This window comes from Haliotis rufescens, unplaced genomic scaffold (assembly GCF_023055435.1).
Source record: "Haliotis rufescens isolate VD_foot unplaced genomic scaffold, xgHalRufe1.0.p SCAF_9, whole genome shotgun sequence".
Classification (NCBI taxonomy): Eukaryota; Metazoa; Mollusca; class Gastropoda; order Lepetellida; family Haliotidae; genus Haliotis; species Haliotis rufescens.
The window spans coordinates 45,834,473-45,860,398 of record NW_025964383.1 but is presented as its reverse complement, the minus strand read 5'-3'; the positions used below and the strand labels follow the sequence as shown (position 1 = coordinate 45,860,398).

At 39.8% G+C, this 25,926-nt stretch overlaps 1 protein-coding gene across 1 annotated transcript; it reads right to left on the bottom strand.

Moving 5' to 3' along the window:
• Positions 1–6,514: 6,514 nt before the first annotated feature.
• Positions 6,515–25,146, bottom strand: LOC125377540 (ankyrin repeat and KH domain-containing protein 1-like). Its single transcript, XM_048391304.1, has 6 exons — positions 25,082–25,146; positions 19,729–19,796; positions 19,208–19,483; positions 18,194–18,317; positions 17,864–17,877; positions 6,515–9,053 (listed from the first exon to the last, which is right to left on the bottom strand). The coding sequence occupies exons 1-6, from the start codon at positions 25,123–25,125 to the stop codon at positions 7,984–7,986; spliced, it is 1,596 nt and encodes a 531-aa protein (XP_048247261.1). The 5' UTR covers positions 25,126–25,146; the 3' UTR covers positions 6,515–7,983.
• Between the last annotated feature and the right edge of the window lie 780 nt (positions 25,147–25,926).

Sequence of the window (25,926 nt, the reverse complement as noted above, 5' to 3'; positions counted from 1 at the left end):
AACCACTAGCTACCCCACCGCCCCTTGGCCATATGAACAGGAAATTTAATTATGTGTTAACGTAAAACAAACTCGAACATGTGACAGACAAGCGTATAACCTTATTCCTTTCGAGGAAATGATTAACTCATGAATATTCATTAGACCACGACGCAATTTTGCCATGACGTTTGTTCGTTGAAATATGTTCTGCTTTAGCTTATACACATTTGTACATTCCAATCGACATTCCAGGTTCTTTTTTCCACAACAAATACGTTTAGTTTCGAATGTTGGCCGCTTGCACGTTCAATTAGGCAAGCAGCTTTGACCTAGTAATAATCCGGTTTCACCATAAATATTCTTACACGGAAATTAATTAATTATTTCAAAAGATACCATAGTCAACCCACATTGACATTTACTTCCGTAAAGCCAAAAGATGTCCACAACATGTACATGGGCTGGTGCGGTGGGGTCACCTACTGCTTAATGCGTTCGTCATGCCAAAGACTCATGTCAATTTATTTCTACATGTGAGTAGAATTTGTGCTGGAATATTGCCAAAGGTATAATTAATTCACGATCATGAATAACAATATCATCATCTGGCTAAGACACATTTTAGTGCAACATGGCCTTGTTATCAATAGTGTTTCATTATAAATCATTGAGGATGTTGTTTTTTATGTTTATAAGTGTTTTCATAACAAAACACATTGATTGTTTTTTAGCCTAATATGACCAATCTTACCAATATGAACCTCCCTCACTTTATCGTTCTGAAGTAATGAAATAAAATCTCGTCGCAATAAACAAAATTAATACATCAACATTTCCGTCTAAGATAACGGTATTTGTTCCCGAGAAGAACATGTACAGGTTAAATAGCCTTAGTAAAGACCATAGCACAGGACTAAAATCAATAGCTACATGTATGCTGACAGTATGCGCGCGCGTGTGTGTGTCACATGGATTTTTGTTGAAAGGAAACTTAACACGAGGTCATGTTCACACTACATTGAGATTCTAGATGAATGCGTATACGCTATAAATAAACATCACTCGTCCTTCACAGTTATACTTGAACAAAACACTTTTGTTGCGGACTAAATGTTAGTTGTCTTACGTCAATAACTGTACAGCAGGGAAAAGTAAAGCAGTCTGATCAATTTCTTTTTTCAAATTGGCTGTCTGATGTTAATGGTTACGTGTATGTGACATGGGTGCAAAATACAAAATCGCCCTCATTCGCATGGAAGGAAAAGATCGAGAAGCGCGGTAACCACTTTACTAATCTCACAATATTTCGCAATCAGTAGCACTGTAAAAAATATGAGTTACACGATGTTAAATCTAAGATGATTAGGGTGGTGTTGGTTATAATTTTGATTTTACACACTCAGTGTTTGATGTCTCAATTCACAGTTTAAAGGGGACATTTTCAAAGGACCATAAATGGTCCAATGGCACCAAAAGGTTTTAAGTGTCACCAAATGACACTGACCACACTCTCCTCGAGTCTAATGTCGGCACACGATCTATGTATTGACTGTCACTGAGTGTCACTGACCTCGCTGTCCTCGAGTCTAGCGTCGACACGTGATCTATGTATTGACTGTCACTGAGTGTCACTGACCACACTGTCCTCGAGTCTAGTGTCGACACGTGATCTATGTATTGACTGTCACTGAGTGTCACTGACCACACTCTCCTCGAGTCTAGTGTCGGCACATGATCTATGTATTTACTGTCACTGAGTGTCACTGACCACACTGTCCTCGAGTCTAGCGTCGACACGTGATCTATGTATTGACTGTCACTGTGTGTCACTGACCACACTCTTCTCGAGTCTAGTGTCGACACGTGATTTATGTATTGACTGTCACTGTGTGTCACTGACCGCACTCTCCTCGAGTCTAGTGTCGGCACATGATCTATGTATTTACTGTCACTGAGTGTCACTGACCACACTGTCCTCGAGTCTAGCGTCGACACGTGATCTATGTATTGACTGTCACTGTGTGTCACTGACCACACTCTCCTCGAGTCTAGTGTCGGCACATGATCTATGTATTTACTGTCACTGAGTGTCACTGACCACACTGTCCTCGAGTCTAGCGTCGACACGTGATCTATGTATTGACTGTCACTGAGTGTCACTGACCACACTCTCTTCGAGTCTAGTGTCGGCTCAGGATCTGTGTACTGACTGTCACTGACCACACTGTCCTCGAGTCTAGCGTCGACACGTGATCTATGTATTGACTGTCACTGTGTGTCACTGACCGCACTCTCCTCGAGTCTATTGTCGGCACATGATCTATGTATTTACTGTCACTGAGTGTCACTGACCACACTGTCCTCGAGTCTAGCGTCGACACGTGATCTATGTATTGACTGTCACTGTGTGTCACTGACCGCACTCTCCTCGAGTCTAGTGTCGGCACATGATCTATGTATTTACTGTCACTGAGTGTCACTGACCACACTGTCCTCGAGTCTAGCGTCGACACGTGATCTATGTATTGACTGTCACTGAGTGTCACTGACCACACTGTCCTCGAGTCTAGTGTCGGCTCAGGATCTGTGTACTGACTGTCACTGACCACACTGTCCTCGAGTCTAGTGTCGTCACATGATCTATGTATTGACTGTCACTGAGTGTCACTGACCACACTGTCCTCATGTCTAGTGTCGGCTCATGATCTGTGTATTGACCGTCACTGAGTGTCACTCACCATACTGTCCTCGTGTCTAGTGTCGGCTCATGATCTATGTATTAACTGTCACTGAGTGTCACTGACCATACTGTCCTCGTGTCTAGTGTCGGCTCATGATCTATGTATTGACCATCACTGAATGTCACTGACCATACTGTCCTCGTGTCTGGTGTCGGCTCATGATCTATGTATTGACTGTCACTGAGTGTCACTGACCATACTGTCCTCGTGTCTAGTGTCGGCTCATGATCTATGTATTGACCGTCCCTGAATGTCACTGACCATACTGTCCTCGTGTCTAATGTCGGCTCATGATCTATGTATTGGCCATCACTGAATGTCACTGACCATACTGTCCTCGTGTCTAGTGTCGGCTCATGATCTATGTATTGACCGTCCCTGAATGTCACTGACCATACTGTCCTCGTGTCTAATGTCGGCTCATGATCTATGTATTGACTGTCACTGAATGTCACTGACCATACTGTCCTCGTGTCTGGTGTCGGCTCATGATCTATGTTTTGACCATCACTGAATGTCACTGACCATACTGTCCTCGTGTCTGGTGTCGGCTCATGATCTATGTATTGACTGTCACTGAATGTCACTGACCATACTGTCCTCGTGTCTAATGTCGGCTCATGATCTATGTATTGACTGTCACTGAATGTCACTGACCATACTGTCCTCGTGTCTAATGTCGGCTCATGATCTATGTATTGACCATCACTGAATGTCACTGACCATACTGTCCTCGTGTCTAGTGTCGGCTCATGATCTATGTATTGACCGTCCCTGAGTGTCACTCACCATACTGTCCTCGTGTCTAGTGTCGGCTCATGATCTATGTATTGACCGTCCCTGAATGTCACTGACCATACTGTCCTCGTGTCTAATGTCGGCTCATGATCTATGTATTGGCCGTCCCTGAATGTCACTGACCATACTGTCCTCGTGTCTGGTGTCGGCTCATGATCTATGTATTGACCGTCCCTGAATGTCACTGACCATACTGTCCTCGTGTCTAATGTCGGCTCATGATCTATGTATTGACCGTCCCTGAATGTCACTGACCATACTGTCCTCGTGTCTAATGTCGGCTCATGATCTATGTATTGACCATCACTGAATGTCACTGACCATACTGTCCTCGTGTCTGGTGTCGGCTCATGATCTATGTATTGACCGTCCCTGAGTGTCACTCACCATACTGTCCTCGTGTCTAGTGTCGGCTCATGATCTATGTATTGACCGTCCCTGAATGTCACTGACCATACTGTCCTCGTGTCTAATGTCGGCTCATGATCTATGTATTGGCCGTCCCTGAATGTCACTGACCATACTGTCCTCGTGTCTGGTGTCGGCTCATGATCTATGTATTGACCGTCCCTGAATGTCACTGACCATACTGTCCTCGTGTCTAATGTCGGCTCATGATCTATGTATTGGCCGTCCCTGAGTGTCACTCACCATACTGTCCTCGTGTCTAGTGTCGGCTCATGATCCATGTATTGACCGTCCCTGAGTGTCACTGACCATACTGTCCTCGTGTCTAGTGTCGACACGTGATCTATGTTTCGACTGTCACTTAGTGTCACTGACCACACTGTCCTCGTGTCTAGTGTCGGCTCATGATCTATGTACAGACTGTCACTTAGTGTCACTGACCACACTGTCCTCGTGTCTAGTGTCGGCTCATGATCTATGTACAGACTGTCACTGAGTGTCACTGACCACACTGTCCTCGAGCCGGGAATAAGCACATGAACTTTGTATTGACTGTCAATGAGTGTCACTAAGCACACTGTCGGCACATGAACTAATGTATTTACAACGAGGCTAAATACATTGCACAGCATTCCCTACTTGTGACATTTGACGCATGGTAGTCGTTTGAAATAAATTGTTCAAGATTATCACCAACTCTATTTAATCTTCCTTGCTAGCCGCATTCAAGCAATGACCGTAACGAAATTGTCATGAATGTGAACCATGGGTGAGGCAGCATTTGGAACAGTAGGGGAGGTGTAGTGTGCGTGAAGAAGTAGTCTCCCTTGCACCGTCCTAACTAAGCACTTTTGCACCCATAACACTGTGACAGTGACTGGCGTTACCTGAATCTCGCATGTGAGCTGTTAATGTACTGTGAGCGGCCTGTGTTGTGTACCCGAACCTGACGGAGTAGTCTCCCTTCCACCACTCTTGGCGAGCAGTGTCTGAGAGAAACTGTTCCAGGCTTGCCTTACAATATGTGATGAAGAAATGGATAATATAGATTTGACAGTACTTCAGTTATATCAGGGCATATCAGCGTAATGTGAGAGGAAGTCCAACGTCTAGTTAAGAAATTAACTGCAGTGGTTTATTGTGCGATAAACAACGACCACGAGATTTGCTCCTGTAACAAGAACGGACTGACATAAGGATTGGGGGACCACAATGATAGTATGGCCGTATCATGTTTAACGTGAACAGGATGTGACTCGCAGGGTGTACTACGACCTCGGCCTTCGGTTCTACAACCTTTACATCGACAATTGTTGATTGTTGTGCTCTGTTTGTTTGTTGTTTAACGCCGCACTCAGATATATTCCAGCTCTTGGACGTCGGCTTGTACATAATCGAGTGGGACCGGACGTCCCAGTGCTTGACATCATGAGCATCAATCTACGGTAGTAGGATACCATGACATGCATCAACCAAGTCAGTGATCCCGTTAGTCAACTTGACATAGAAAAGAATGTTTTATAAACAATAAAAGCACAAGTCGTTTATTAGTTACTGACTAAAACCCCGAGGGAGGTTAACATATAATGTACAAAAGCAAATATATACAAGATGGCAGCTGTACCATGATCTCTTCAGGATAACACAACAGCTTTAAAGCCATTTGCTTGGTGATATTCACATGATGCCATTGCATATGCGTGACGAGAGAATAGCGGCAACAAACAAGGCAATCGCATAAGAATAAATACAAAATAGATTGTTCCACACAGGTTCTAAGACAATCCTCCGTGGTTAGTGATATAAGTCCCTCGGCGATATGTTACTCCTCCACTCTCAACGCGGGTCTTACAACCCCAAGCATAAAGTAACTTCGCTGTCCTGTATGTCAAAGCAGGGACTTACGTGCAGCCCGTCAGCGTGTGGTTCGTCGAGCTGTATTTTGGCGCTTTGACCTGTTATCTGATCACCACAATACTGAATACTGAGAAACCAAAAGTGGTTAGGTGAAACTGGGTATACCGTCGCGTTTAATAATATTTCATTTATATAACGACGTACATGCACGTGTGCTTATGCGTATGTGTGGGTGTACGTGTGTGTGTGCGTGCCTGCGTGCGTGCGTGTGTGTGTGCAGCTGCTTGTACTAGTCCGGACTTATGCCGTTTTTACAGTATCAACCCACTGAGATACCATGCCGCAGTTTAACATGGATATGCAAAACAGACATAGTATACGGATTCCGAGCCGACCAGTCCTTGCTTCATCCCTTAAAGCCGATCGATCGCCAGACAGGGAGACAGCAAGTACAATCTTTGGGTATGATGAGGCCGGGATCGAAACCACGACCTTCCGCTCTTCTGGAAGACGATCTAACCACTAGACCACGGAGGTGGTCTTGGAGGAACAAAACTTGTTAATAATCTGAGTTCCTCTATGAAGTATTTATACAGCAAGGCTCATCAGAAGAAATTGTTCGAATTTCCGCATGGGTAGACCGCGTGAAGCTTATTTCATATAAAGAAATGTATTAAAGTAGTGAAGTTGAAAAAAGACTCATAACACTGCTGTCATGTCTTGTTTTATTCAAAGTTCTAAGTAATGAGAAGCAAGTTATAAATAAGTAACAACTGTGTAGTAAGTAGCATGAAAGAATCTACAACTACAAGGCAAATATGTCCTTTCTCATAACTTTTAAAAAACACAATACATTTGAAGCAAACTGTGTAACCACACAAATCTGTAACAAATATAACAATCGTGTTAACAAAAGATAAATATTAGATATAATCAATATGTAATACGATCACTGTTGGTGTGGTCAAAGCTGAAATCAAAGACAATTCCAAATTTCAAACATCTGAAATCAAACATTACACAACACACAGTTGACAAACATGTAAAGATGTAAACCCGACTCAGCGTTCATGTATTGCAGTAAACGATGCCCACACAAGTCCTAATAACATACTGTAACAAAGGACTGTTTAGCAAGACAAGTACCTCAGGCGATATTATTATAATTTTGACACAAACCCAAATAACTAAGGCATAAATACGAACTAACTAAAGAAACAACAACGCTGAAGAGTCACGCTGTGCGAATGTCACAGACACGTGCACATGTAAGCTATATTATTACTAACACGAAATAGAAGTAGAAGGATATGAAAAATAAGATCAGACATGTATTAAGCCTGTATGTTGTCAGTGCTTGGTATGAGAAAATTGCATGCGAGATCGACACTGAGAAACAGTTGTTTCCAACGAGTGTCAGCACCAGACAGTAAACATAAAATTCCAAAAATGTGCTTATTTACAGATGGACACCTTATACAATCGTACCTCAAGTTGGAGTATTAGTGAAACATGTACAAGCAAGATGTCAAACCTCCGATGACGCTTCAAATTGTTGTGTAATCTCACGCAATTGGGATCGATTACCTGCATCAACCAAGTCAGCGAGCCTGAGAACCCGATTCCGTTAGTCGGCTTTTACGACAAGCATAGCGCCTTTTATTGCAAGCATGGTTTCCTGAAGACCTATTCTACCCCGGAGCTTTTTCACAAGAGTTTAAGAAAGTTTAAACGTTGGCACAGGGAAATATTTCGATGTGTGTACATATTATTACATGAATTTGAACTAATTAGATTTATTTTGAGAAAAACGGTGTCTACAAATTAGGTTGACGGACTATACAGGGTAATGTAATGAACCTTAGTAATTGACTGTTCATTTCAGACAAAGGTTGTCCCAAATCGGTCGCTATGACACATGTCTCAGACTGTTAGCACTTTGGTGAAATCCTCGAGCACGTGAATGTGCTGACCAGCCTAGGAATAGAACTGGAGCGAACGGGGATTCGGACACACGATCATATGTTTCTTGCGTACCCAAAATCAAAAAGATTCTTCAATGTCATAATGAGGAGCTAATCTTTTCGCTGTGTTGTCTTTACTGTTTTGAATTACACATCAAGTTTCATCCATATTTATTCATACCAACGTCACTAATAATATGTTCTGGACATTCGTGGGCGTGTTATGTAATTCGTCATACTTCACCGTCTTTTGACGCGAGGATGTCACGCAATTTCATGTGGTGCTTGCGTTTTGCAACCATGGAAGCTTGTTCGCTCACAAGTAAGTCAAACACTGCTCCTCGTTCCCACTGTACTGCCAACACTAGCGGTGTCCTCCCTTCCTGTCCTTGGCTGTCGATGTCCACTAGGCCCTTTGGCAGGATGTGCTTCACCATTTTTACGTATCCTCCAATGCAAGCCACGTGTAGGAGGTTGTTCCCCTTGTTACAAACAAGTGTTGCATTAGCTCCTTTCGTCATAAGTAGGTCAAATACCTCCCTGCGTCCATGAAATGCTGCGAACATCAGTGGTGTTCCCCCATACTGCCCTCGGCAGTTGATGTCAATATATTTCTGTGAGAGGACATGCTCCACCATCTTCACATGTCCTCCACGGCATGCCATATGGAGTATATTGTTTCCTTCCTTATCTGTGCGTGATATGTCACTGTCTTTCTCAACAAGTAATTCAAACACATCTTTATGTCCGTACGTAGCTGCTATCATTAATGCTGTTCTTCCAAGTATGTCTCTAGTGTTGATATTTAGCTTTGCCTCATCGATGATATGTTTCACAATGTCAATGTGTCCTCCATGGCAGGCATAATGAAGGATATTGTCTCCATCATTATTGTCTATTAACAAAGCATTTTCATCCAGCAGATACTCAAACACGGTTTTCTTCCCATGACATGCAGCGCACATCAATGCGGTTCTTCCGTCGATTCTCTTTTTGTTTATAAGGGTAGGTTTAAGTAAGACTACATACTTTACTATGTCCATATTTCCCCCCACACAGGCCATGCTGAGAATGTGATCCCCGCCACGATCCTTTAGTGTCATATCACCTCCTTCTTGTTTGAGATATTCAAAGACATCGTAGTGCCCATTCAATGCTGCCAACATCAATGGTGTCAATCCATACGACCCTCGAGAGTTGGCATTTAATAAATCCTCATGCATGATCTCTTTCGCGCGGTCCAGATTCCCTTCAGCGCTGGCCTTATGGAGTGGTGAGTCAGGAATTGGCCATTTGAGTAACCCTGTGTTGAAATAAGGATAGGATAAGATATAATATTGTCCATGCGTACAGAGTGTTGTTAATAATGTCTTTCAAGCAGCTCATGTGATATGAAACTATGTTACAAAGAAAGAGTCAACAAGGAATTCGCGATTTCATAGTGACTATGCAGGTTTTTGTAATGCTTCTTGGAGCATTATTTTAGTTACATCGTGGCGTTTGAACTCAATGTGGGAGCAAGCCCATGCAGATCCTAGTTGTTTACCAAAGCAATGTGATCAGGCAAATATGTGATGCGACCTGTCACTGTCACGAAGAATGGACGCCTTTGGATAGTCATTTGTGTCTGTCGTGTTAAACGACTGGGACACCCATGTCCCCGTATGGTCATATGACGTCATTGAAATGTTTTACCCTTTACAAACAACACCTATCCCAAACTCCCTTTGAGGCTTAATATAATATCCATCATAAAGCAGTGTTTGTTTTGTGTTTCTCCCCTGTGATATCACGGGACACGTGCCATGTTCCTCCTCTGATTTTTAGATATGAAATCATCATTACTTCATATACCTTCGACTTCTGCATCATAACTCAACAGATGGCGATGGGCAGACGAATGCATTGAGGTTTATCATCTATTGTTCCATTCATTTATGCATTGCGTTAACATTAGATTAAAAAATATATGACTCTTATGTGTACAGAATATAGGCATATCCTTATCGACTTGACCAAGTATATCAACTCTTCAGTCAAATTGTTTAAAGAAAGGTAATGATATACATTTGAATACATGTATGTACTCACACATTATATATACATGTGGCTTTGTCTTTATCGCGAGTAATTTAGAGCGGATTCTCCTTTGGCAAGAATGTCAAGGCCATCCATTGAAATGGGGTAAGTAGGGAGTGTTAGGGGTCTGTGCAAAGGAGGTCCAGGGTGGTAAACCTCCTCTTGGCTAAGCAAAAAGCTTATTTAGTGACAAACGCAAAGGACTGAATGAATCGCACTGAAATATACCTCTTCTAATAAAAATGGGTTCCGAAGTCACTATCGTCCCGTGGAAATACATGTTAAGTTGATTTGAGCATAAATGCATCAACGACTTCAGTAAACAAGTAGCCTCTAGGGGATAACACTACTTTTCAGTGACTTCCAAACCCATCTACGCATTCTCACTGAGCATATCTATGCCTGTATGTGTTAACTTAACATTTAGCTATGTATAACGGCAGAGGCACAAGCAGTGTCAGTCCCAACCCCCGAAGATGTATATACCAGACCCCTGCAACTGTGGCCACCAGTACATTGGAGAAACCCTCAGACCCCTCAACACCAGACTCAAAGAACATCAGATCTCTGTCAATAAACTAGACCTGAAATCCGCTATTTCCGAACAAATCCTCGAGAACCAGGACCATAACATCATGTTGGAAGCCACCAAAGGCCTGTGTACCACTAACAACAACTGGCGACAGAGAAAAATGAAAAAAACACACAGACATCATGAGACATCAGCCAGCCATGAACCGTGACCAGGGAACATATGTGTCTAGTGCTTGGGACTTATTTCTTGGATCTTTGTCAGTGCCTATTATCTAGCTGGCTTCCATTGCTTATTCTATTTCCTTTACCTATCGGTGCTAATTACCCCCGGCCCCCCGCTTCCCCATTGTCCATTGCTCTGTACCTATCAGTGTTACTTAGTCCTGGCTTCCAGCTGTCCATAACTATCAGCGCTAATTACTTTTAAGTGGTGGCCTTCAGTGTGTAGTTCTAATTGCCTTTCTGCGCAAATTATCATTTGACCTCCCTTGTTAAGTTTCCACCTTTGTTGTCTTTTTACTTTTGATGTTCTTACATGTACACACACACACACACACACACACACACACACACACATATATATATATATATATATATATATATATATATATATATATATATATATTATCTCCCTTAGGTTATGACATAATTGGTGATAATTTAACTGGGCCCCTGTCTTGTCACAACGCAGAAGATATCGTTACGAGTTGATCCACTGTACAGTCTCCATACATCATAGGGTGAGACCACACAACAAATTGAAAACAATTTAATACTTGCAGTCTAATCAAACTTCATCTTATACACAAACAGCAACAGCAAGTATCAATCACAATAAAAACAGGCGTTCTTTATGCTTTATTGTTCCTTCATTTCCCAACAAGATTCAGTGAATGATCCGTTATTCTCAAAACTTTACACATTGCCGACATGACATATACAATTAAAGTTTCAAATCTCGCCGACATGGCACGTCAGTTTACACCTAATCCCGAACTTGGAACTGACCACTTTGTCTTCATCTGACTTTAAGAGAAATAGCCAAACTGCAATTGCGTAACATCAGGCTTTACTTGGTTGTGAGTACACCAGGGCTTACATATAGACAACGTGAAGGTGTGTAATTGGTCAGTGTTAATCACTGGAAAAAGTCTACACAAGCAACATAATATACTCAACAACAAAAGATCCTGTGACGCCAATATGTTAGTGCATTTTTCAAACAAGTAAAGTTAGGTTTTCAAATTGTATTACATGTATGGAATCAAGTCACAAAAACGCAACTGCTACAAAAAGCATGCATTCCATGCATGGATTACAGCAAGGCAGAGGACCCGTTTGATAGTGGTAGAGGGAAATCTCAACGGACAGCGCTACCGCGACGAGACCATCGGCCCTGTTGTTCCAGCGTGTTTGTGTCGTCATGGCCCAGGGATTACCTTTCAACATGACAACGCCCGGCCTCATATTGCTCGACTTGTTCAGGATTCTCTTCAACAAAACAACGTGAATGTCATCCCCTGGCCGGCTCGCTCCCCTGATCTCTCACCAATCGAGCACATGTGGGATGAGATGGTTCGGCGCCTTCGACGTCAACCACGAATTCCACAGACACTCCAGAAACTTCGAAACAAGCTCAAGCAGATATGGACAGATATCCCACAGGACGCCTGGTCAATTCCATGAGACGAAGATGTGTTGCTTGCATCGCAACCAGAGGTGGACACACACGCTATTGATTTGTAAATTGATATTTTGGCATGTTCATGGTTGTTTTTATGAAATCACGCATTTTCTGAAGTCAGTATGGCAAGTTAAACCATTTAAACACTTACATGAGTCTTTTATCTGCTGCCAACCGAAATTGTTTCAGATTTGGTAAAAAACATAACTTTGCATTATTCGTATTCAATGTCACAGGAACTTTTGTTCTTCAGTATATGTAACAAAGGGATGGATATACATTTTATAAAAGCTAACAAAAGTATATTTGATATATTATTCATGAAAAGTAAATATACATATATAATGGATTCTCATAACAATATCAAGTACCAGTTTATGATCACACAAGTCAGAAGTTCCCTTGACCCATCAAGAAATCGCAAAATCATACACTTATGAACGAACACAAGCAAGTTTCGCAGCATAGAAACGATGAAAATCAAGTGTAAACCTAGAGAAAACACACATCACCTGATGTGTCACCCGACCCAGACTCGACATCTCCACAACCACAAATAACACTTTGATGTGTGTATACCTAAATTACCTTCATGCTCATTATTACATTTTCAGAAGCGGATACGTAATATCTAAGAGAATTTACCACGCCTTGTGAGTAACACAACGATGGGGTACGTCCCTGTAGTTTCTCAAATCGGTTGCCGAGTGGAAACGTACTGGGGGGAAAATATTCTCTTTGATTTTCTTCCCATCCGAATACAACATAACTGCCATATTTTATTGATAAGTAACTGGATTTTGTATTTCACAAGCACCAGCACCCGCCGAAAAAACCCGTCTCCATTTGAAAAAGAAACGATAGATCACTCCATTGATGTGTTCCATGTTTGAAACCAATTATTGCTTTAGGCCTATATATATTCAATAGATAATTGGTTGTAGGTTTGTTTGGACAACCATTCATAGAAAATAGCATTGCAAACTTGCAAGGAAACGTTTTATCCTCCATTATGAGGCCATAATTAATAAAAATCAAATGTGAAAAATATGAGCCGATTTAAGGAATAAAATAAATTAGATACTTGTGATATGTGTATTGTTTTGCCTCTAAAACTAATAGGTTAATGCTATTTTGTCGATATTTGAAGGCTCTTGGTTACATACGTTTCCCAACTCATACCAAGATTAAGGCTGAGAAAAACGGATCTTTAAATATATACAACATAATCTGAAAATATGTCAACATCAATATAATCTTATGCTCTGAACAAATTGACAAAAAATGTTTGGGATTAATCAAATCTTAAAAATAGGTAACAAGAAAGTGAACTGAAATACATGTATACACATGATGCATCGAGGCGAGGTCAACCTTCAAGTGCGGATTTATGTATGACGTCACCTGTGTTTGTAAAGGGGTGCATTTTGAGTCGAACGGGAGCATGAGGATGAAATGTTTACTTTACTGTTGTTGAAAGTAAAGCTTATCGACAGTTATGGAAAACGACCGACATATGAACCCTCCCATGGTTCTAGCAAACTGGGAATATGACTGATTTATGAATATGTTGCTTGTGTTTGGATAATCGCAAACCAATTCGACAATGTTGAATGGTCCGGTGGGGATTGAAGGTAGTGTTCGGAATCTTGTGTGTTTCGTGTTAACTTTTAACGTCAGGGTGTGTTATATTTGGAGTTTGGGATGTGTCGCGTGTGCTGTAATACTTTGCTGAGCTGGTGTTTCTTGTCACCTGAGATGGACCTATTGTATGGCCTAATGTCAGCTTCATTTCTGTGCCCCGTCCTTCCTGATGTTCCGCCGCTGCTTGGTCTAGAATGCTCAGAGAAGGTCGGCCAACTCAGAAACCGGAATGGTAATTCGTCTACGGATATTTTCTCGTCTCCGATGACCAGTCGGTTAAGTATATTATATATAAACATGTAGGCAAGTTGTTGTTTTTGGTGTGTGTTTTTTAAATTTTAAGTTTCTTTCCTTACCTTGTTATGTCTTATTTTTTTTAAAAGCTAGATTAATTTTATTTGGCTTACCATTGAACATTTTCAGAGGCTATTAAGACAATGTTTTTTCATGTAGATTTGCTGTGTCTTGGTTTCTCAAAATCTTGTAGGTATTTTTTCTGATACGATTGTGAATCGAGTTTTAGTTTGGAATTGATCAGGAGCAGTCGCTTTGATCAGTGTCTGCGACCACATCTGAGCAGGGTAGAACATAGTGTTCATTTGCAATTGTCTTGGTGCTAGATTCCTCTTATTTCCGAAAACAAGGCATCAAAGTTGGTATCGCTCAAAACAATTTTTCGTTCACCTCAGTAATTGTGCAGTATTTATTACGTTATTTGTAGTGAAAGATAGCCATTCCATATCCAATTCATGTTACCATAAGGAAAATCCATTTTGTTTCATGTAGCAGCTAGACGACATCAAACACAGATGACATCAAAAGTCAGATGAAATGTTACAAGACCAGGCAAAAATACTAAATTAATTATCTTGCTGATAAGTGCAGGGATTAAAAAGAAAATAGAAAAACGAGTTGATTGTAAACACCGATCGATAATTCGGAGAAAACCATGAAAGTAGTTCAAGCAAAAGTTCACACGACCAATTTCACAAAAAAAATGTTCCAATCGTGTGAACTTGTCTGTCCATTCACAGGTGTGGCAACTCCAAATTACAGATAACGTGACTACCATTCAGCCAATCAGCATGAAACAGTGTAAACTTTAAAGTATTAAAGTATTTTCGCGTGAACGTGCCCTTTAAGAGCCAGGCCACATTCAGCAAATCAAATTATATCATTCTTTCGATACAAAAGAGCACATTTGAAAACGTTTTGTTACATTGTCGCGCTTGTAGTATTTTTTTATTTTCAATATTTTGATAAAGCGCTACAACGCGACAATGCGACATTTAGTCAAAATTATCACGTCACATTGTCGGGCTATCATTAGTTAAATTAACTGCGTATTTTTATAATATTTATACAAAACATGATTTTTCATCAATGAGGACTGCGCCCAGGGATCGAAGTCAATCACAACAATAACGAAAGCATATGTCCGTACAGAGGGATCTTAGCTGAAGTTTGATGTATTACGAATCGGATTCAAATAAAGCAAAGACATTATTGTAAAATACGCTCTTAATTTACAGGAGGCTCTGTAATCGCCACTTCGTCAAAAAAGGTTGGTTGGTTTGTTGTTTAACGCCGCACTCAGCAATATTCCAGCTATATGTCGGCGGTCTGTAAATAATCGAGTCTGGATCCAATGATTATAATAATATCATGAGCATAGATCCACGCAATTGGGATCGATGACATGCATCAACCAAGTCAGCGAGCCTGACCACCCGATCCAGTTAGTCGCCTCTTACGACAAGGTCAAAAAGGGATATCCTTTGTGAGTGAGTGGATATTTTTTTATCGCCGCATTGAACAGTATCTTCGTAATGTCACGGCGTATAGGCTTGATGTGGGAGTAAAGCCGGAAGTGATGTAGATCCAAAAGAAAAACATGAACAGGATGAACCGGCAATTCGATCATAAGTCTCTGGCACGGCCAGACGCCACTATGCACAGCGAATTCATCGGTTGAGAGAGTAGGTGAGTTTGATGTACCGCCGATTTGAACAATATTTCAGTTATTTCACAGAGTATCAGCATCCCTAAGTGATGTGTGTGCTGGGATTTGGACCAAAGGTCATAGTTTTATATATTATTATGCGTCTAGAAGACACAACTCTGAACAGCGACTTTGGGCCGTCTAAAATGATAAGGCCAACCGTGTGCCCTCATCAATCTGATGAGATCTGATGAGATCAGTAAATAGAGATGCAAAGAATTTATAAAAAAACGCTACAGACAATTACGACAGATGAAATAGTTTCTAAAGCAACGATGGAATGATGAGAAAAACAACCCACATTGCCATTGGTACTTTTGTTTTAGAAACCATTGGCGTATAACAATTAACTCACTTGCAGTAAACTACATGTGTACACCATTAATAAACAAGCATGACAATGCAACAATGCGACATTATGAGAATAAAAACAAGTTTTTTCATGCTTATTGAGTTTGTTTACTGTGCTAAAAAGGTAGGGGATATTATGCTTTGTGGTGAAACTACTGGAAAACACTGGAGACAATATGATTTGGTTGATTAGTTTTGTTTGTTGGTTTGTTGTTTAACGCCGCACTCAGCAATATTACAGCTATATGACGGCGGCCTGTATATAATCGAGTCTGGACCAGACAGTCCAGTGCTTAATAGCATGAGCATCGATCCACGCAATTGGGATCGATGACATACATCAACCAAGTCAGCGAGCAGACCATCCGATCCCGTTAGTCGCCTCTTACGACAAGCATAGTCGCCTTTTACGGCAAGCATTGGTTGACAATATGAAAGGGATTAATGTCGCAAAAACATTCCCGACACTATATTAAACACATTTAATCAAGAAGGAAGCAACAGGATTGATCATGCTACCTTTGCAACGTGCTGAACGTTTACGTGTCACATGCATGTTGCAGGTGGGCTCACGTTATAATATTGTTGCATGTTTCTCCATCTAACATCAACACATTACACCAAATACATAACGTCAATGATCGACGCCGCTCTTGACTATCAATTGCAACTTCAGTCAGGGACAGATTACTTGTATAAACGATGCCAATAAGAAATCGGTTGCAAACTGCCACTCACATAAGGGACCGGTTGCAATAGGCAACTGGTGTAATAGCGCATACCCTGACGGTGCGAAATCGACTGCACAGGTGGCATATACAAATACGTCCACGTGTCAGTGTCATCCCACAAGTTACTGCACGTCATTTGAATGAGAGACGTCAGTGGTGTAGGGAACGCCAGCACTGGGATAATCGACTTTATGCTTATGTCATGTTTTCTGAGGAATCGAGGTTCACTTTTGACATCAACAACAGAAGGAATCGAGTTTTGAGACGTCCTAATGAGCGTTTTATGGGCTCAATTTTGTCCATGGCGGAGTCACAGATCAATACTAACGGGACAACATCATAGCATCACCAGTTAATGGCATTTGCACAACGTAATGGCCAACATCTCATCTTTGAAGATGTTATAAATGAACCGTTATGCATGTGCTCATCGCATCAGGATTATGACTCATTCATCCAGCAGCAAAACAGCCATGTCCTGCCATGGCCCAAACTCTGTCCTGACCTTTACCCCGTTAAACCCATTGGCAGACGTGTACGTCAACGTCAAAATCAATTCCCCTCTTCTAACGAAGTCGCAGTTGCTTTTACAGATGAGTCGAACAACACAAACAACCCGAGCCAAGCTGACATCAGAAGCATGCCTCGAAGAATTCGTGCATGTTTTATTCGTTATTAGCGACGCTGTCTGCAAAATGCAAAATTCGAATTTGACACCCGACCTATTTAACGAAGTGTTCTGCAACCATCTCATTACATAAACTTTTCGAAACCAACTCGATCTAATCCTCCTCAGAAATGATCACATGATATCCATTTTCCAGTACCATGTTGATGAGAATATATATCTTGATGATTCCCAATATCCTGTACTTTTTGCTATAGTTTTTGTTATATTATATTATTACATTGAACTCAAATTGATCACGTAGTTGGTTGTAGATCTATGAATGAATGGAACGTAATGTATCACTACTCTCACAATAAATAGTGTTAATGAGCTAATCACATTAATGGAAGGTGACTATGTAACCTCACTCCAGTTTGAGCAATAACGTAGAAAATTCAATTCAAAGTGTTACACTTACTATTTTTCCTTTGACTGAAAAGGAAAGAAATCATCAAATTAAACTAATTACATGAACAAACACTTATTATATTTCAGATGCAAGAAGATGCAAGCATGTTGCAATTGTATCTCTATGTACTGTTACTACCGCATAGTTACCAGTTACATTGATTAATTACAAGTGCAAGCAATCACATACAAACAAAAACTAAACATGTTGCTGGGATAATTAGTTCTTGTTTATTGGATATGCTTTGGGATATGTTTAGCTTGTAACAGTTTCAGGTGCGATCGACATACATAAGCCCACTGAAAGCATTTATATACATTGAGAGATGCCAATGCTTACCCTCCGATACCGATTTGAACCATGAAGACCAGCAACACAAAAATGAAGACAATAACAGGGACGAATATCTTCCATAGAGGTGTTGTGTTGTCATTCCCCTTGGTTTCATGTTCTTCCCCTGAAACTATACACATATAATCAGGTTATAATTCTGTAAGACCTCACTGCTTTTGGTGGTTATTACAAGATCGATAATAGCATTTGTGTCATTATAAAGAGATGTTTCGTTCATCTCTTCTCAACTGCATTTCCTTGTGCCCCTGGTTAATTCAAGAGTAACCATGGATACTGATGCAATCATACTGTATAAAGACTTAAGTCCGATGTGTTTTAAATAGCATCTGCAAAATGTATTGTATATGGGGAGAATATACTTGGATCGTTACACAACAAGCTGACAATTTTTCATGGTAAAAACATAGACGGAACCAAGACGCAAAAATGGCCACAAGACAGGCCGAGTCGGCATTTGGCTTTTCCCGGAATAACACGAGTTGGTCTTGCAAGACAAAATTCATCAACATACATCTGTTGATAATATACTATAGAAATGTACGGCTTCTGCTGATTTGAACTCATTTTGTATCCTGGCCCTGTGCAAAACAAAAAATATCCAGTTTTAACATAAGGGCCACATATGCCACTGTTCACTTACTCAATTTTGATTCAGTGTTGAAGTGTCATTACAAAACATTTTGTTTTTAAAATAAGGGGATTCGTCATGTGTCAACTTAGTACTTTTACCTGCGCGTTGCCATGTATTTAACCTATGGCCAGCGGAATTAACTACACTCCTAACGATCAGGGAGATAATCCGTAAAATATCTGACAAGTTCTTGCAAATAATGGCTGGAACATTACGGCAGGTTCCTGGTGACTCTTCTTCAATACCCTGAGAAACAAATTCATATTATGCCATGACATACTTTTGTCACTTGAATTCAAAATGGCGGCTTTGGAGAACACGAACACATATGTTGTGTGATCAGTTTAATTACATTTTCTAATTCATACTTTCACAAAAGTTCCCCTTTTCGCCATCTTTACAGCCTCTTGTACACACTCCATCTTGGTGATTGCAGGTGTAGTTGATACAGTTCTTGCTGCATTCTTTATTGCATGTATCATCATACCAGCCTGGAATGCATCCTTCAGAACATCTTCCACTGGTCCTGTCACAGTGAATAATGCCAAGATCAGGTGATATCCTACAGTGATCAGAGCAGTTTTTGTCACATCCATCTCCATATTTGCCCCATGGACAGTTTTGGTCAGCTCTGACATTCCATACTGCAACATACACAATGTAATATAAGAAAATATATAAGCAAGGCTATTTTCTTACTGACTATATTTTCAAAAATATAGTTCAAATAACCATCCAAACAATGACTGTCTATATTCTACTAAAAAAATCATGAGTAATTGTAGTTTAGTTTCAAGCAAAGAACCTGTAAACTTTCCTTTCATGCACATATTAAGTTGAGTTAAGTACTCAAATTATAACAAATGTATTTTTGAATAGATATACTCACCCAGCATGATTAGTAGTACGTGACACATCAACATGTCTGAATATGTAGACTGTTCTTTCGTCATGCGTCTGCAATTATACATTAAACATCCTAGAGATGACTACATACATGCTATTGAGCTCTGAAGACTGAAGCCACCATACGAATGACTTGTTTGATAGGCATTACTTATAAGTTGACGGATAGCAAAGTAGACACAATTTATGGATGACAACTTCTTTAACACAGTAAAGGCGACGTTCCTGTTTAGATCCTTATACCGTTGTCAAGCAAGACTGAATGGGGGACATTGTACAGTATATATTAAGTAGGTGGAGGATTAACAGTAGAGGATTAACAGTTACAACAATTGCATACATGTAAGTAACAGAAAGATAATACTGTCTCAACATAATGGACAGAGAACACATAGGTGGAAGTCAGTGGGACACGAGGCCTTTATTGGACCAGGACCAGATTTGTAAAAGCTTCTAGGCATCTGACTATACCCTTTACTTACATTTTGCTCACCTTTTTAATCTCATTTGTGATAGTGACAGATTCCCCAATTGCTGGGGTGAGGGTACTATACGTCCTCTCTTCAAGTCAAGTCAAGTCTGCCGATGTAGTTCTCTCATAGACTCAATATTTAAAGTATTTAGGTCTACTTCGAACAGCCGTCTACACAATTGGTATAATAATAATAATATTATTAATGAACAGCAAGCTGGATTTAGGGTTCAATACTCCACTACTGATAACATTTGTTCATTACAGGTTATTTAAAAAGGATACATTGGTAAGAAAAGAGGCAGATTTTACTGCCCCTTCACTGACAATTCAAAGGCATTTGACTCTAAGACATGTTCTCCTGCACTGCACAAGTTTTGGAAATAATCACGCCAATGTATAATGATTTATCTGTTTGTGTTAGAACCCTTAAAGGTATATCTGAGTGTTTTACCTGTAACATTAGCACCCGTCAGGGATGTGTTTTAAGTGCACAAATAATTATTATCTCAATAAACAATTTCATGTACCCTTATGGACAGAGAGGGTGGTCAAGATATTACTGTTACCTCTTCTACTATTGGTTTGTGCTCCCTTATGATGATGTTGATGTCTCAGCAATGCCCGACACCTGTTCACAACTGCAGTTTCAAGTTACTGTACTTGAAAGTCTTTTTGTAAAACATACTGGCTTGAAAGTAAATTTGAATAAAACTAAGACATGGGCAACATTAATAAGAAATATTCAGTTTAAATGTGGATTTGGATTCGCTTTGAAAAAGGGGAAAAAAGCAGCCTTCAATGCACTTTTTAAGCAAAGATTACACGATAATCTCTTTCAGTCATGGCAAGCATCCTCACCCCCAAATCATAAGCGTTTTCACTATAACCAGATTATATCACTTTCAAATCTTGAAAAGTATTTAAGCATAGGTGATCTTCCACAACATTTGAGGAAATCCTATTCCAGATTTTGATGTTGCAATGTTAAGCTTGCTGTTGAGACACTGGCAGATAATGGAAATATAATTGATAATGAAAGATATTGGATGTCATGCAAGCTTAAAGTGTTTTTTTGCTGTTGAAGATGAATTGCACACTTTCTATGAATGTCACTCCTACTCTGAATTACGAATCAAGTTAATTGTAACATATTTCAGTAAATATACTGCAATTAACAATATTATTTCTATCATGCAGAGTAAGAACAGTGATGTTATCAGAAATGTCAGTCTCTTCCCATATCATGTACTTATCAAAAGAAACACTCAATTGTAAATATGATATAACTGAGAGAAGTGAGAAATATTTTCATTAACAGCATATCATAATAAAAACAAAAATATAAATAAAAGAAATGGCAATCACTTAAATCCATTTTGATATTTAATAGGGTTAATTAGAGCATTATGTATAAACAAGGGTTATGAATGGATGGCTTACTACCATGATGACATTTCAATTTAGATAAAAAAATAGACACTATATTGAGAACTTGATATCAAAGACTTGATATATTGGTATTGTCTTAATTTTAAATATCAGAAAATGTTATACACACACATTATATACATACACACATATTCATGGGTACCTCATGTTCTCATCATATGAATAATAAACGTTACTACATGGCCTGCTGTAAGATCAGTAGGCAAAACGGAATTTGAAAAAAACCATAAAAGTTTATAGATTAAAACGCAACTTTTAAACAGTAGTCGACATTATAAAAAAAAACACACTTAAAATTATATAATAGTATTCACTTCAAAATGCAAAAACAAATTTCTAATTTACAGATAAATGATACCCGCTCATTTTTGAAAATGTTACCTCAAAAGATAATATTAAATAAAATAAACATTGCACAGTGCAGATATCTAGTAATTTAAAGAGAAAAAAAGAGATAAACATATTAAATTCATTTGTGTGGGAATTTGAAAAATAAGCTTACGAATACGGAAACATAAAAAGCAGGTTAAATACTTTTTATAGAATTAAGAATGAGCTTTATTTGGTACAATCAGCTGATTATTGTCAACGTATAGTGGATGCAGACATTGCAATGTTAATACAATCATCATTATATAATTATAGAGATTGAAAAAAGGTATTGTTGATTGTTCATAACATCAAAAATTGTAGTACCCATGAATACGTGTGTAAATATATAATGTATGTGTGAGCTTTTTTCTGTCTTAAAAACATATAATTTTCTAGTATCTTGAATTAATTAAAACGTACGAGCTTTCAGTGTGGATATGTGTGTTAGAATAGTTTGGTTTCTCGTGAAACAAACATACACCTTGAATTGAATTAATCATTCCGTGACAAAATAAAGAACAGTGATATACCCGTCTATAAAAATAAAAGATTCAAGACCTAAATATATTGAATGGCTATCGATCTCGAGAAAAGGCTTAACAATCACTGACTCTGTCGCCCAAGCACAGACATGAGCGTGGAGCATGCTACCCTCGCGTTTCAGGAAAAGCACTTTGATAATAATGCAAAAAGGGGTATAAAAAGTGGCAATTATCAATTATTGTTTAACCAGCACAGTCACGTTACCATGGCACTCAGTTAGCTGCAAGGGGCACTCCATTTGCAATTTATTGACTTCCATGACGCACGTATGTCATACAGAGCCACTGAAGAGACTTTGATTGGCTTTGATGCATGGTTCGACTGCATATGGATCTGATCACGTGACAACGTATCCATGGTCTGATGAAAGCAGCTGCAGATTATTGCTGCATGTCACACATTAGAAAATGCGTGTTTGGTAACACAGAAACACTGCGTATACACCGATGAACATTGTACCAACAGTCCCTTATAGTGGAGGCTGTTAACTGGTCAAGCATTTTATCCAATATATATATATATATATATACATCTGTGCGTCTGTTATGGCCATTATCAGACGTCAGAAGGATTTGATATTCATCATACCCTCTTGTGTCATATATCTGTGTCAGCTTGGAGAAGAATGGAACAACTGAACATGTTGCTACATTATAATAGGTTGAAATGAAACCTAGGGATAACTATATTGATGAAGATTTGCACTTACCTATATATTAGGTAACGCGATACGCCATAAGCCGATGACAATGCTGAGTGTGTGTTGTTTTTTGTTTACACCGTCACTAAGGTGATAACGACTTTAACTCTTGTTGCAAATAATCACTCCAAGACAAGCGCTGGCTCCGAGGAATATGTTGCTTACTTGCAGAAAACAAACCATCAAGAAATGACCGTATGAAGCTTGATACTTGATAAAATATTAAAAAACTATTCTGCACATGCTTATTATATAATGCAGGAAATACTGAGCTTACTTCTGTATGTTCGATTCCGAGTATTTGTAAACTGTTAGGTGCGAATATTGAGTCACTTTTGCGGCACCATTGTGACACCATTCGCGCAACAAATGTGGTACAGCATGTCATTTAAATTAATCTCCACATTTCACGGCATTGTTTCGACATTTTTGCGATATCATTACGCTATTTTCCCCGGCACTGTCACAAACGTATCGACAATATTTTGCAATTCATGTGAAAGAACTTATGAACTCGGGATCGAATCCTGAGGCGCCCCGATTATGTTTCAGATTTGTAGGCACAATGCCCGTATTCGTGGGCTTCACCAAACTGGTAAACGTCCGAGACCTGCATCACTTCATCACAATCTGTGAAAATAACTGTTATACCGTTCAAGGCGGCGTTGACCCTTACTCACTCGCTCGCGGAGTAACAACGTTTCAACAGCTTAAACCAGGATCCATTCATTTTTTCCTGCATCCTGATTGCTTTTTTATAAGGTGGAAGAGACAATGATTCCACGAGCTCGGGCATGGTGCTGACATGCCTCAACGGAAACTCGGGGAGACCTGCGCTACAGAGGACTTGGCCACCCACGCCCCCTTGGAAGACTTGATAGAGTTTAAGAAGATGGTAAAATAACATGAGAACACTAGTGTAGTAGACTCTTTATAAATACAAAGAGAAATTGTCTTTACAAATTTACACTCCTATTATGGGTAAGATGGGATATTTCAAAGCTGATGTTTTAGGATCAGTAGTGCGTAATACTGTCAAGATATTTTAAACATTCATTCATTCAGTCATACTGCGTATGAGTCATTCAGTCATACTGCGTATGAGTCTCCCACTAAGGATTTGAGGGAGTCTGTCCTACTCCTCTTGCCATGCCTGGCCAAGTTCAGGAAACGTCAGATAATGTCTAAAGAACAAGAAACTTACGTTACCTGTAGCGTATATGGCTGTCGATTTGTTTTTCTGTCTAGATTCGTAATTCAAAGCAGTGTAAATTCTTCCGAAGTAAACAACTGGGGAAAAAATGGCAATATACGCGTAATTTATTCATATGACGTATGAACTTTGCTACTAGCCAAGTTCAAGGCTGTTGGAATTTTCCACATGAAAGCGTAAAAGACACCGCTGTCAGTGAGGTCGGAATGGACCCGGAACCGAGAGAGAGGATGAGCGCGCCGCCTAGCGGCGATGGTGGCTGCTAGTGTAAGTTTCCCTAAGACCGAGAACGGGTGTTTGATTGTAAAGATGTGTAACTTTCCCTAAGACCGAAAACGGGTGTTGGATCGTGAAGAGAGAGTCACCAGAGCGTGAGGCACGGTAACGGTATAACGAGACAGCGGTGGCACTATAGCGCGGTAATTGAGCGGATGGTAGAGCTCGGGCTGCGCCCGGTAAACTGCATTGTTGCCAACGTTTTTGGTGGCATATGATACAATACGTTTCAACTGTTTACTGTACATATTAGTTTGACAAGAGTAAGATCGCCAAACGTGTGTCACGTCAGCAGGTGAAAGTCTTACCTGGCCAGGTGAGGTGAGTCAGCATCACCAGGTCTGTGTGTCATATCCCAAGCTCCTCACCGCGATAGCCCTTTCGCTCTCTATATAGGGCCCGCAAGTCTGGCGAAGCCCTACTTCCGGTGCCAGCATTTCCGGTGACATGCCTATACTCGCGACCGCCAAAGCTCACTCTGTAGACGGTACCAAGTAAACTACCACGCTTGGTTGTCACCGCTGTTGACAGTCGTAAAGGTTTACTTATTTCAGAATAACATGATCGGTTATTTGTAATTACTGTCAGGTTTATCGGTTCCTGACTGACAACTGACAACCATGGGACCGAAGGTAAGTGTTCTTTTCTCTACCTTTAAAATAATTTTGACAACCAGTGGTACTATCGTTCAGACGTGTATTTATGGCTCAGTGGACAGTGTTTTATGATTACGGAGGATGTTTCACATGCTTCTGTGATGTAATATTATTTATGAAGATGTAACTACTAATAGGTAGGCCATTTTACACAACTTACCATGGTATTCTGGTATCTGACAGCACGAGCAGTGTCATGGAAGCCGTGCCTTTGACAGGTTGAATAGGCATTAAATTAGGCAAGATTTGGAGGGTGAAATTTGGAAAATCTATGATATGAATATATTTTTAAACGTGAAATTCATTTTAGTATATTGTATTTATTTATGTTTTTAGTAATTATAGTACTTAATAACCCAGTCATTAGTTTGGAACTTAAAATTTAATATGCTCTATATTTGGTCATATTTACCATGTTTACTCTGTCACACACCTTTAATTAAGTACATAATATTCCATTAAGAAATTTGTTAGTTTTGAGAAGAAACTTACTTATA

What these genes read in the sequence shown, in the direction of transcription:
- LOC125377540 (XM_048391304.1), bottom strand. Translation starts at nt 25,125, where the DNA reads ATGACACACAGACCTGGTGATGCTGACTCACCTCACCTGGCCAG. An exon ending in GACTCACCTCACCTGGCCAG is followed by an intron (nt 19,797 to 25,081) that starts GTAAGACTTTCA and finishes GTATAATTGCAG; the next exon opens with ACGCATGACGAAAGAACAGT. An exon ending in CGTACTACTAATCATGCTGG is followed by an intron (nt 19,484 to 19,728) that starts GTGAGTATATCT and finishes TGTATGTTGCAG; the next exon opens with TATGGAATGTCAGAGCTGAC.